Genomic DNA, 14619 nt, shown 5'->3' on the forward strand with positions numbered 1-14619 from the left:
TTTTTAGGATAAGGAATCCAAAAGTCTGATTAAGAACTCTGAAGCCAACATGGAAGGTATGTTATAGAAAATATTTGTTACAATGAATCCCCATGTGACCATGTAATTGTAAGGTAATAAATATGTAATAACACTTACCATTTAGTATGTTGGTAATAGGGATGGACCTAGGTTTTGTCAAGTGACGAAATAAATGAACTCTCTCTGATAGAACATTATAGAACTTGAACTGAGTCAATTGAATTAAATCATTTACCTTTTGTATTTTCAGTCGATCATGGCAAAGATGGAACAGAGGACCTTGAGAATCAGTCTTCTGACAAGAAAGAGAACCAGGAAATGAAAGCGGTGGATGAGAATGGGCACACTGGAGATAATCGACAGAGTTTGGAAATGGTTTTCAGACTGGCTGCACGTCTAGGGAAAAAGAAGTGCCAGCTCTCCGAACTCTCCAAAGAAGATCAAGTCCTTCTCATCCAGGATCTCGGCCTGTGCCACTGGTTTGGAAGAGATGGCAAGTCCACGCTTAACGTAGGAGAGGAGGAAATGGTAGAGATTCTCACAAAATCCATCAGGGAAGTCATACTCTTAGAAATACAGGAGTCACCCTTCTTTTCTCTTATTACAGATAAACCTGTTGTAATTGCTAATAAGAGCTATCTGCCTGTCTTCGTCAGATATGTTGGGGAATGTGCCCCCAAGGTAGAGCTCATTGGTTTTTTGCGATTTTTTGAAACCTGTGACGTTGATGTTCAAGCCAAGAATCTTTCAGCAACTTTAACCGAAGACTGGGGATTGCCGATGAGTCAGTGTCGTGGGCAAGCATTCATGCGCATGGGCTCAGGTTGTCACAGCCTGAAGAAGATGTCTTTGGAGTTCCTCGAGAGCTATCCTCTGTCTGTCATCACACCCAGTGAGTCTTGTGGTCTTGCCTGTTGGCTAGCAGGAAGTGTACACTGCCCACCTGTCACAAAGATGCTGGGAATTGTGGAAGATCTTCTACTGTTCTTTGACCAGTCACCTGGACTGGAGGCAGAGCTAGCACAGGCTGTGGATGGGTTACTGAATACACCTCGGGAGGCCTTGGAGGAGATTCCAGAAACCTGTTGCTCCAGGTGGAAGAAGAGGGAGGACTTTTTTGATCTCCTAGTCGACACATTGGAGGGAGTCTTGAGTTGCCTGGATTCAGTTAGTTCCAGCGCCACGGGCACTATGTCGCTACATGCACAGGTCCTCGCCACTGCTTTGAGAGAGATGGATTTTGTCGTCACACTTGTGATCCTGAAGAACGCCTGTTCTCCTCTTCGGAACTGCAGCACTGTTTTCCGCTGTGGTAACCCTGCTGACATCATCTGTGAGGTGGAGAAGATCGTACCAATCATAGAGACACTGAACAAGATGTTGGAGAACATAAGCACTGTACACACACCTTGGTTTGAAGAGGCATTGCAACTAGCATCCAAGGTGGCCCCTCAGCAAGTGTGTTTCCCAGAGGAAGCTAACTCTTACGAGTCTCCAGAGGTGTACTACAGGGACAACTTTAGTGTTCCTGTACTGAGCTGCCTCATTGACGAAATGAAGTACAACTTCTCCGACAGTCATTTGAAAGCCTTGAAGCTCCTGTCTCTTCTTCCCACCTGCAATCCACAGCCCATTTCAGAGCCAATCCGCGCAGAGTCCACAGACAAGCTATACAGTCTCTACCTGTCTGACCTGCCTGATCCTGACACAGTAGAGCAGGATATCAGTAACTGGGCCACAGTGTGGAAAGAGAAATACCAGGACATGTCACCACCAGCTTCTATCTCTGAGATACTGCTTCACCCAGAATCTCAAAGCCATCCCACAGTGACAATGCTGCTCAGACTGGTGGCTGTTCTACCCAGCGTCAGTATGGAGTGGGACCTCATGAAGACCACCCTGAACTCCATGAGGGCTCTGCTGAAGAACACTGTCTGCAAGGGCAGCAAAACCGACACTGTGATGCTTCTCATGCATTACCCAACTGTTCAAAGACTAAGGGAGGTCATTGAGAAGTGCTTCGAAGTTGACCCAGAAAGCATCCCATGTCTTGAGCAGGTAAATTAACAGCAATACTCTTTCTAGCATTCCAATGCTCATGTTTTAAGGACTGATTTGGAATCATGTAGTAAACGCATATGGAATCATGTAGTAACCACACATATTAAACACATAAGGAATCATGTAGTAACCAAAAAAGTGTTAAACAAATCAAAATATTTTATATTTGAGATTCTTCAAAGTAGCCACCCTTTGCCTTGATGACAGCTTTGCACACTCTTGGCATTCTCTCAACCAGCTTCATGAGGTAGTCATCTGGAATGCATTTCAATTAACAGGTGTGCCTTGTTAATTTGTGGAATTTCTTTCCTTAATGCATTTGAGCCAATCAGTTGTATTGTGACAAGGTAGGGGTGGAATACAGAAGATGGCCCTATTTGGTAAAAGACCAAGTCCATATTATGGCAAGAACAGCTCAAATAAGCAAAAGGAAACAACATTCCATCATTACTTTAAGACATGAATGTCAGTCAATCCTGAAAATGTCAAGAACTTTGAAACTTTGAGTTTCTTCAAGTGCAGTTGCAAAAACCATCAAGCGCTATGATGAAACTGGCTCTCATGAGGACCGCCACAGGAAAGGAAGACCCAGAGTTACCTCTGCTGCAGAGGATATGTTCGTAAGTTACCAGCCTCAGAAATTGCAGCCCAAATAAATGCTTCACAGAGTTCAAGTAACAGATACAGCTCAACATCAGCTGTTCAGAGGTGACTGCGTGAATCAGGCCTTCTTGGTTGAATTGCTGCAAAGAAACCACTACTAAAGGACACCAATAAGAAGAGACTTGCTTGGGCCAAGAAACACGAGCAATGGACACTAGACCAGTGGAAATCTGTCCTTTGGTCTGATGAGTCCAAATGTGAGATTTTTACTTCTAACTGCTGTGTCTTTGTGAGATTAGATTAGGTGAATGGATAATCTCCGCATGTGTGGTTCCCACCGTGAAGCATGGAGGAGATGGTGTGGGGTTGCTTTGCTGGTGACACTGGCAGTGATTTTATTTAGAATTCAAGGCACACATAACCAGCATTGCTACCACAGCATTCTGCAGCGATACGCCAGTCCCGCTAAGCGTGAACCATATGGGATATAATCTTTTTTTTAACAGGACAATGATCCAACACACCTCCAGGCTGTGTAAGGGCTATTTGACCAAGAAGGTGAGTGATGGAGTGCTGCATCAGATGACCTGACCTCAACCCAATTGAGATGGTTTGGGATGAGTTGGACCGCAGAGTGAAGGAAAAGCAGCCAACAAGTTCTCAGTGTATATGGGAACTCCTTCAAGACTGTTGGAAAGCATTTCAAGTGAAGCTGGTTGAGAGAATGCCAGGAGTGTGCAAAGGGTGGCTACTAGTTTCACTTTTGTGGTTACTACATGATGTACTATTTCATAGTGTTGATGTCTTCACTATTATTCTACAATGTAGAAAATAGTACAAATAAATAAAAACCCTCGATTGAGTAGGAGTGTCAACTTTTGATATATACAGTGAGCACCATAATTCATTGGACAGTGATAATTTTTTGGTTATTTTGGTTCTGTACTCGAGCACTTTGTCATTGTATCCTTTCAAACTCAATGAGGGTGAAGTGCAGACTGTCAGCTTTAATTAACAGCTTGATTGTATTTTCATACATATCGGATGAACCGTTTAGAAATTATAGAAACTTGTGTACATAGTCCCCCCATTTTCGGGCATCAAAAAACATTGGACAGTTTAACATAATGTAGAATAAAGTAATCATTGTTAATATTTGGTCGCATATCCTTTGCATGCAATGACTGCTTGAAGTCTGCGATGCATCGACATCACCAGACGCTGGGTATCTTCCCTGGTGAAGCTCTGCCAGGCCTGTACTGCAGCCATCTTCAGTTCCTGCTTGTTTCTGGGACTTATTGCCTTCAGTCTCCTCTTCAGCATGTAAAATGCATGTTCAATTGGATTCAGATCCGGTGATTGACTCGGCCAATCAAGGATTTTCCACTTTTTGGCCATCAAAAACCCCTTCGTTGCTCTAGCAGTATGTTTATGGTCATTGTCTTGTTACATGATGAAGTGCCGTCCAATGAGTTTGGAGGCATTTGGTTTTATCTGAGCAGATAAAATATTTCTGTGCACTTCAGAATTCATTGTTCAACTTCTGTCTGCAGTCACATCATCGTTGAAGACAAGTGAGCCTGTTCCACTGGCAGCCATACAGGCCCAAGCCATAACACCCCCTCCACCATGTTTCACGGATGAGGTGGTATGCTTTGGATCATGGGCATGTCTTTTTCTTCTCCACACTTTCCTCTTTCCATCACTCTGGTACATGTTAATCTTTGTCTCATCTGTCCACAATACTTTTTTTCCAGAACTCTTGGGGCTCTATTAGGTGCTTTTTAGCAAACTGTAATCTCGCCTTTCTGTTCTGCAGGCTTATCAGTGGTTTGCATCTTGTAGTGTACCCTCTGTAGTCCTGCTGGTGTAGTCTTCTACATATGGTAGACTTTGACACACCTGCATCCAGGAGAGTGTTTTTGATCTGTTGGGCTGTTGTCAGTGGGGTTGTCAGGGGTTTTCTTCACCATAGAGAGTGTTCTCTGGTCATCCACCACAGTGGTCTTCCTCAGTCTTTTGACATAATTGAGATCACCGGTTGTTGTTTTTTTCTTGTTAATGATGAACCAAACTGTTGACTTGGGCATGCCCAGGGTTTTTGCAATGTTCCTTATTGATTGATTTTCATTTCTGAGCCTTATTACGGCCAGCTTCATTTGCATCGACACTGCTGTCTTCCTCATGTTGTCACACCCCAACAACAACCTCCAAAGGCAATAGCAAAGTCTATAATCAATACTATTCATCAACGGCTCTCCTGTATTCACTAACTACAGAAATGAATACACCTGCCTAACGACACACATCTGTGAAGCCAATTCAACAAATACTTGTAGTACCTTAAAATGGGGGGGGGGGGGGGGCCATGTACAAAAGGTGCTGTCATTTCTAAACGGTTCATCCGATCTGTATGAAAATACCCTCAAATTAAAGCTGACAGTCTGCACTTCACCCCCATTGTCATTGTATCCTTTCAAACTCGAAGTGCTAGAGTACAGAACCAAAATAACAAAAAAATGGTCACTGTCAAATGAATTATGGTGCTCACTGTGTGTGTGTGTGTGTGTGTGTGTGTGTGTGTGTGTGTGTGTGTGTGTGTGTGTGTGTGTGTGTATACACTGCTCAAAAAAATAAAGGGAACACTAAAATAACACATCCTAGATCTGAATGAATGAAATATTCTTATTAAATCGTTTTTTCTTTACATAGTTGAATGTGCTGACAACAAAATCACACAAAAATTATCAATGGAAATCAAATTTATCAAATTAAAGTGGAAAACCACACTACAGGCTGATCCAACTTTTGATGTAATGTCCTTAAAACAAGTCAAAATGAGGCTCAGTAGTGTGTGTGGCCTCCACGTGCCTGTATGACCTCCCTACAACGCCTGGCCAACTCCTGGATAGTCTGTGGTGCAACGTGGCGTTGGTGGATGGAGCGAGACATGATGTCCCAGATGTGCTCAATTGGATTCAGGTCTGGGGAACGGGCGGGCCAGTCCATAGCATCAATGCCTTCCTCTTGCAGGAACTGCTGACACACTCCAGCCACATGAGGTCTAGCATTGTCTTGCATTAGGAGGAACCCAGGGCCAACCGCACCAACATATGGTCTCACAAGGGGTCTGAGGATCTCATCTCGGTACCTAATGGCAGTCAGGCTACCTCTGGCGAGCACATGGAGGGCTGTGCGTCCCCCCCAAGGAAATGCCACCCCACACCATGACTGACCCACCGCCAAACCGGTCATGCTGGAGGATGTTGCAGGCAGCAGAACGTTCTCCACGGCGTCTCCAGACTCTGTCACGTCTGTCACATGTGCATGTGAACCTGCTTTCATCTGTGAAGATCACAGGGCGCCAGTGGCGAATTTGCCAATCTTGGTGTTCTCTGGCAAATGCCAAACGTCCTGCACGGTGTTGGGCTGTAAGCACAACCCCCACCTGTGGACGTCGGGTCCTCATACCACCCTCATGGAGTCTGCTTCTGACTGTTTGAGCAGACACATGCACATTTGTGGCCTGCTGGAGGCCATTTTGCAGGGCTCTGGCAGTGCTCCTCCTTGTACAAAGGCGGAGGTAGCGGTCCTGCTGCTGGGTTGTTGCCCTCCTACGGCCTCCTCCAAGTCTCCTGATGTTCTGGCCTGTCTCCTGGTAGCGCCTCCATGCTCTGGACACTACGCTGACAGACACAGCAAACCTTCTTGCCACAGCTCGCATTGATGTGCCATCCTGGATGAGTTGCACTACCTGAGCAACTTGTGTGGGTTGTAGACTCCGTCTCATGCTACCACTAGAGTGAAAGCACCGCCAGCATTCAAAAGTGACCAAAACATCAGCCAGGAAGCATAGGAACTGAGAAGTGGTCTGTGGTCACCACCTGCAGAACCACTCCTTTATTGGGGGTGTCTTGCTAATTGCCTATAATTTCCACCTGCCGTCTATTCCATTTGCACAACAGCATGTGAAATTTATTGTCAATCAGTGTTGCTTCCTAAGTGGACAGTTTGATTTCACAGAAGTGTGATTGACTTGGAGTTACATTGTGTTGTTTAAGTGTTCCCTTTATTTTTTTGAGCAGTGTGATATATATAGATAGATATCTCACACACACACAAAACATTTGTTTTTCTTTTTGTGTAAAATTAAACCACAGATATAAAGTATGTAGAAATGATGATGGACCTGTACATTTTGAAGTAAGTTTATCTTTGAGAACGAATGACCAAAATAAAAGCAAGACAGTCGGGGGGAATCAAAAATTTTAACTCAGGAGTATTTGTCATGGGGCCCCCATTGATTTAGTTTTGTTTGAATCCCTTTTTTTGTAGAATTGCATGAAATTTGCTTTAAAACAGCTACATTTTGTCACTGCGGCCAACGGGAGGGCATCTAAAGTTTTTGGTCATCGACCACACCATTTGCCAGGCCCATGGCCACGCCTCCACCACGCCCACCACCTAAGCCCCATTTCTATCCAGAAAATCCCTGGTATAGATATGCATACAATTATTTTATTCATGAATTGTCAGTTTTACAAACAGACAGATAATAACAGTAAACAATACAGCAAGATCCCCCCCCCCCCCCATCCCCTGGCAAAGGAGATATGCATAGCAATTAAATGTGTTTTACATGTACTCAATTCTGTTATGTAATTTAGGTGAAGAAACAAATGAAAAGTCTGAAGCTGGAAAGTGGTAAGTAAATGTTTAAATCATGAAGATTCATCATGACATATTCTACATGAACCATGTAATAGTATATACTTCAGAGTGAAAATTAAGGAAAGAGGGGTGTTTAACTAACTGTGTGTGTGTTTAGATTTCAGAGCTTTTGATTTAAACCCTGATGAGAGACATGAGCAGACAGTTGAGGAACACCAAGCTGATATGCCAGAACAACCCCTTGCAGGAGAGTTGCAAGAGGAGGGCGGCGTGCTGATGGCGGAGGACGGCGCGCTGATGGCGGAGGACGGCGCGCTGATGGCGGAGGACGGCGCGCTGATGGCGGAGGACGGCGCGCTGATGGCGGAGGACGGCGCGCTGATGGCGGAGGACGGCGCGCTGATGGCGGAGGACGGCGCGCTGATGGCGGAGGACGGCGCGCTGATGGCGGAGGACGGCGCGCTGATGGCGGAGGACGGCGCGCTGATGGCGGAGGACGGCGCGCTGATGGCGGAGGACGGCGCGCTGATGGCGGAGGACGGCGCGCTGATGGCGGAGGACGGCGCGCTGATGGCGGAGGACGGCGCGCTGATGACGCAGGACGGTGCGGCGGAGGACGGCGCGGCGCAGGACGGCGTGGCCCAGGCGCAGGACGGCGTGGCCCAGGCGCAGGATGGCGTGGCGCAGGAGGCCGTTGCGCAGGAGGCCGTCGCGCTGGCGGAGGAGGAGGTCAGCGGGCTGATGGTGGAGGAGGGCGTTGCGGAGGACGGTGTTGTAATGGTAGAGGACAGGGTCGTAGGTCAGAGGCAGGCTATGTCTTTCTATGACCCACCTGTGCGTGAGGAAATACTTAAGGAACTCTGGGACTCACAGTTCTTCACAATAATAACGGAACAGGCGGTTGAGATTGAGGGAAAGCTCTATGTCCCCCTGTGCATCAGGTACTTGGACAAACAGGACACTCAGTGCGAGGAGACTGTAGCTTTCATCCCGTTTAGCCAGGACACTGCTGTCTTGGCTGATGCTATTGAAACAGCCCTATCAGAGAAATGGGGGCTCAATATGGAGTACTGTAGAGGGCAAGCTTTGCTAAGTGTTGGTGAGGTAGGGTCTCGGATGAGGGCTGTCTCTGCTGTAATAGCCCAGAAATACCCCCTGGCCATGCAAATGGTCAGCTCTGCTGTGTCTCTGAATGTGTGGCTAGCCAGGTCATCTCCTGCAGTGGCTGCAGCAGACTGTGCAGTGTCTATAGAAAACATGTTACAGTGGCTCACAGAGGATGCAGAACGACAGACCAAACTGGAAGAGGTGATCATTGCCATATTCCAACATGATGAGGGGAAGGGTAATGAGCTTAGGGACAAGCTTATTAAGAACTGGGAGAAGAGTCATGATATGCATGATTTGATGGTAGAGCTCCTGGAGGTAGTCATGCTGTGCTTGAATGAGCTGAAAAGTGAGGAGAATAGCTTAGGGAGTGGCCAGGCACTGCTTTACTTCAATAAAGTCAGACGTTTTGAGTTCATCTTCTCGGCTGTCGTGCTGAAAAATGTCCTGAGCTCGACCAAAAAGCTGAGCCAATCTCTTCAAGGAAAACCCCTAGATGTGTTGCTAGCTATGAATAGCCTGCCCGATCTCCTAACTTCCCTCAATGAATTGAAGAGCGATATCGACACACATCACAAGGCCTGGTTCAAGGAAGCTGTCTCTCTAGCTTCCAAGCTGCAGATAACGTTGTTGCACTCTGCGTTGCTAGAACCCCTGAGTCAGTTTTACAAAATGTCGGTTAGTCAGAAGGTGATAGAGCACTCCATTGCTGAGGTCAGTGAGTTCTTCACAGAGAAGGTCCTCAGTACCTTGAGGTGCCTGGAGATTGTGCCTTACGCCATGTCGAAGCTAGAAAACAGCAGTGTAAATGCTCACGTTTTCCGCATGTACAAAGATGACATGCCTGACCTGGTCTCACTCCCAACAGAGATGAAGTCTTGGAGAGAGAAGTGGTTGGATCCCATGTCCGGGTATCTTCCAGCTACTGTGCTCGACACCCTGAAGGCATCAGACATTAGGAGCTTTAGTAACATTGAAACCCTCCTAAGGCTCCTGGTCATCCTACCATTTTCCCGGAGGGAGAGTACCTTCAGGCAGGGAAAGCGAAGCCTCCAGGGGTTCATACAACAGGAGACCAGGTCCCTTTCTGAACTTCATCCTCTGTAAATAAGTTGGTGTTCCCTCAAGCTCTTATTAGCGTAAAGCAGGTTTCTGAGTTGGTGTCCTATACTGCTGACCCACTGTACCCTTGAGTAAATGTCCAACCTAATTTAGGTCTCAAACATTTTAACTTACTAGAAGACATTTCCCTGTATACATGAATGATCTAAATCTTTTGGTCATTTTATTCATTGTTTTTTATTATAACATTTTTGTTTTAAGTTGTTTGGATAATTGTACTGCCTAATGGGACCAATGTCTTTACAAAAAAAGCAATGCTCACCTGAGGGTTACCAATGCTTGTGTGCCTTTATGCAAAACTAACAGTCAACCCCATGAATCATAAAAATACAGATGTCTGAAAATGACAGTCCCGTCAGGCTTTTTGAAATAACTTTTTTTGTCAGCACCAAATAACATTGGACTGAATTTAAGAATCACTTGCATCAATTCACTGTCAATAAGTTGTATCATTCTCTTCCTTGGCACAAATAGAAATGGTTAGTTCAATCATGTAGATGTATTTTATGATGGTTTCTTGTCTATTTAGGAGAGTTCATTTTCTGTAAAGAATTCTCCAAATACTGTCTCCTTAAGAGTTCAACATTCATATATATTTGTCAAAAAATGAAAATAAAGTTCTAAAAAGACTGTTCTTATTGTATGACTTCACATTGCGTTAGCAGGCATTCCATCGTGACTAAATCAATGTTCAAAGCAGTCACAAGAGGGCGACATTATTTTGGCATTTAATTTGGAATATATTAAGAGTCCCCTTTATTGATCAAGAAAATGTTTGATTATAAAGCATATTTTATTTAAGTAATTAGATTTTTTTTTGGGGGGGGGGGGGGGGACTTGCAGCTGTCTGCTTTGTTGAGGATTGGAGAATGTAAGCATTGCCGCACCTTTTGATATGGGATCCAAAGCCAAATAAACCATGAAGCTTGCTGTATATCTTACCGATTTGCAATCTTAATGGGAAATCTCAAACATGAAGACAAATCTCAAACATATGAACTGGTCTAGACGACAACAAAAGGAAGTATCTCCCATCTCATAATTGCTTATTGTGCAGTAGGCCTATGCACTTCCAACTTTTTCCTCCCATTGGTTGCTTTTGATTCTTCACTTCCTACAAATTTTAATTCCTCCCACTGTCATGGTAATTATCTTGAATGGTGGGTGTGATTTAATTTTTTTTACACTCCCTCTTGTCTATGATTTGCAACACATCCTTAGCCTAGTCTCTGGACTGGGCATCAATCACTGGGGTATTGTTTTCAAGCTGATGTCTTCAAATCTTGAAGGGAGGCAATCAGTCTGTCTTCAGTGAGACCTTGGGCTCTGGGTCAGTTTAGGGCAATAACCTATGAGCTTTCTGAGGTTAGCTGCTGTGAGGAAGCAACTTCAGAAGGCTTATGAACCCAGGTAGAACAAAGATCTTAACAAGATGACAATGCAATAATTGCTCTCACAAATCAACTATTTTATGGTCATCAGTAAAACACTTGTAATATGCAGTATTTTTTAAAGGAACCATGGGCTTTTCCAAATGTATAACTATGATGTAGATATTATAGTATGAAAAGACACCATGAAAGACATTTTCAGATTTCGGGTGAGCGAAAGCACTGTATTATACATTTTTCTACATTGTGTTATCTATAGAGAAGTCTTGAAAGCCAGAAGATTGCTTTCTTGAATCTATCCTGACAACCATTCCTGATGTGCTAAGCTTGAAAAGTTTTGTGAAAAGATGGACGCTGTACAGACACGCCAAATTCTTGTTCCTCTCATCGTTGAGAGAATTTCCCAGTCATTTCTAGATTTTGACCTAGGTACTGACCACATTTTCCACAAGCAGTACATATTTTATTTTGTAATCTGCCTGCCAGATATTTGTGTCTAGTGCTCAGCAGAAAGGACTGGGGTTCTGTGTGCTTTCAAATGTGTTCAAATTTCAGATTATCTAACTGATTTTGTAAGTCCCACAGGTATATATTTTCCTTTAAAAAAAAAAAAAACTTGTTTTGAGGAAAGTGTTTGATTTGTAAAATAACTACTAATCTCAGGTAGATCCTGACAAAACCGAAGAAATCTTGTTTGTTTCTATCTAATTGAAATTACCACAATTAACCATTAATTTACGATAGTATTTTGGCAAAAACAAACTAGTTATAAACTGGAATATGTTTGACCCAGTGATTCTTTCATCACCTCGGGACTCACACACCAAAAAAAAACAGTTCCTTTCCATCTATGCGTTAAAGAGCAGTGCATCCCCATCTCAACTATTAGTGTACTTCAAGGGACATGTATTCTTCCTGTGATCTGTAACAGCAGAAACCTCCCTTACAAGAAAGAATGTATTGTTGGTGCTCAGCTCCGTGTGAAAGGAACATCTCCATGTCCTCGGTCAACTGCTGAGCAAACGGATTTGTCTCTGCTGTGCTCTGGGTCGTCACTGACAAGCCCAGAGCCTTGTTTGAAGACTGGATTACAGACCATTCTCCTTAGCTGTGGCCACCATGGTTTAGGTCCATTCCTTTTCAATTCAGGGAGTACACTGAAATTCCAATTTTACTCAATGCTTCTCTATGAGAAAATGTTTGGTTTACATTCTTAATTGACTGAATTGAAATGGTATTGACCACAACCCTGGTGGCTACATCCAGCTAAGGAACTCCTAAACTTTACTCTGCTCAGTCCCATAAGCTATTGGTATCCCTCTCAACCCCACTGATACAGAAATAAAGGTGGACCTCGTTGCAGGTCTTTTGTACTGTATCTCATCTTGACTTTTTGGTTGGTTGTTTTTGGGACCCCTTGCTATAACAAGCAAGAAATGCCTTTTCATCTCCCAGCAAAACAAGGAACTGCTTGTCATAATTAGAACTTCTGAGCTGGTTTCCTATTGGAAGTCAAGGTTCTGCTCTAATGTTAGACCTGTGGCCCTCTAATCATGTCCATTGCTAGAATTTAAGGTCACTCTGGAGGGGAAGGCAGACAGGCTTAACTGGATTTTATTTAAAGGTTCCTTTTGCAGGGGACAAATGGCATCGCCCCCCATAATTCAGAAACACCGACAAATAGACCAAGTCAGCCGATCAGACCTAGAAACACGTTTTCATGCACTGGACAGACATTTAAAACTAAACTGTACTATTGGAAATATATCCTTGTGACATGTATAGAAATGCCACTGATAAACTTAGTGCTTCCAAAGCTGTGTGTATACAACGTATAGATAGATATTCTTGAGATATTAATTCTACTCCTGACATTTCCTTAAATCTACTCCCTCTCCTAAAGCCAGGGCATCGGCAGTCGGTCACTGATTGCTCGTCCGCTGAGCTTGGCCCAGTAAAAATGTGCCCCTTTACCAGCAGAGGGCAAAGACGATTAACTTGTGATCAGGTTACTGCTTTGGTAACCCCTTTCTCTACTGCTGCTCCACTTTCAGATGTAAGCGTCACGCATTAATAAAGAGTGCTCCAGTACTCTGATACCCCTCCACTGGTTCTGAAGAGGAGAAAAGAAACATGTCTTTCTGCTGCACAATTGATCTATTATGCTGTGCAGATGCCTGTGGTCCTGTGGTGGCGGCACTTGCCCCTGTTGGCTCCTTCATCTTTGTCTGGGTCAGACTTCCTGAGAGGTGTTGGCAGAGTGAACCTGAACTGTGAAGGGAAGCATCACCCCACCCAGGTAGTTTACCTCCATCCTTCCGCTACCTTTATCACCTGCTCTCCCCTTTCCTCCTCTTTCAGCAACACCACGTCAGACATAATATGCTCTCGTATGATGGATGGTCTGTAGAAGCCGACACTGACATCACTTTTCATGTTACAGGAAATGTCTCTTTGTGTCCTCTATCTGCATGTGGCGAAAAAGTACTTTTGATTCAAATTTCATGTCATAATACACTAAAGAAAATATTTATTTGTTTTGTTCAGTAGTTTAATGTTATCTCACAATGTCTTCAAGGAACAACATTCATAGTCTTTGTGAAGGCCTCCTTTGTATGTGCTTTATAAGCACTTTATAAACCCTGACAGTTACAGCAGAGCAAATTGAGAAATCACTTAAAGGGATACTTCGGGATTTTGGCAATGAAGCCCTTTATCTACTTCCCCAGAGTCAGATGAACTTGTGGATACCATTTTTATGTCTCTGCATCCAGTATGAAGGACATTAGAGGTAGCCAATGCTTACTAGCGTTAGCACAATGAATGGAAGTCTATTGTATCTACTAGCATTCTAGTAGGCACCATAGACTTCCAGTCATTGCGCTAAAGCTAGTTAGCAATTGCTCGAACCCTAGTTAGCGACTTCCTTCAAACTGCACGTAGAGACATAAAAATGTAATTGCCTAAATCCTGAAGTATCCCTTTATATTATAGTGTGGCTGGATTTTAGTATGGAACTATGATATTAATTTTAAATTAATCTGTAAATATATAATTTCACCTTTGAAATGAGTAACCAATGGTGTTGGACTCTGGATCCGGACAATTACATTTGCCAAAGGGTCCATGAATGGATAAACAGTCCTATACAGGCCTGAGCACTCCTTGAAGACCAAATTAAGTGCCACCCATCTGTCACTTGAAGGGTTTAGGCTCCTCAAAGCAGAGTTTAAGAATGGTTATAAACAAATGGTACACAAAAGATGTGCTCCTATCTTCTCCTGGCTGTAGAGCACAAATTGGATGGTGATCGTTGTTTCTGTTGTGGACCCTGCTGTGAGGTACACTATTGCCTGTTTTCAGAAGAAGAGCACCTGAAAATCCACACATCAAGATAGTATTTTCACATTGGTGAGCTGCCTCTTTGATGATGCTTTTTCCCTTTTTATAGGGAAAGTTTGATGCTTTCTTTGATTATGGTGTTGTGTTATATAGGATGTCATAGACACGAATGTCATGTTTTATATCAGAACAAACTGATAATAGGATCCCGTAGTGTTTGGTGGTAAACATTTGATGAAAAAATTAAAATAGACCGTTTTCATCAAAGTCTGAGCTAGTAAGAGGTAATAATTTATGGAAT

General features: G+C 43.8%; 1 protein-coding gene across 2 annotated transcripts in view; it reads left to right on the plus strand.

Moving 5' to 3' along the window:
- The window catches only part of LOC129817593 (uncharacterized), a 29034-nt gene extending 18819 nt beyond the window's left edge, over positions 1 to 10215 (plus strand). Inside the window, exons 8-11 of one of the 2 annotated variants that reach the window (XM_055873011.1) lie at positions 8 to 56; positions 272 to 2079; positions 7353 to 7389; positions 7604 to 10215. In XM_055873011.1, the coding sequence (XP_055728986.1) occupies positions 8 to 56; positions 272 to 2079; positions 7353 to 7389; positions 7604 to 9570 (3861 nt within the window). In that variant the 3' untranslated portion in view covers positions 9571 to 10215. Of the gene's footprint in view, positions 1 to 7; positions 57 to 271; positions 2080 to 7352; positions 7390 to 7513 lie in introns of both variants that reach the window. The other variant, XM_055873001.1, reaches the window with a different exon arrangement.
- The last annotated feature ends 4404 nt before the right edge of the window (positions 10216 to 14619 follow it).

This window comes from Salvelinus fontinalis, chromosome 2 (genome assembly GCF_029448725.1).
Source record: "Salvelinus fontinalis isolate EN_2023a chromosome 2, ASM2944872v1, whole genome shotgun sequence".
Classification (NCBI taxonomy): domain Eukaryota; kingdom Metazoa; phylum Chordata; class Actinopteri; order Salmoniformes; family Salmonidae; genus Salvelinus; species Salvelinus fontinalis.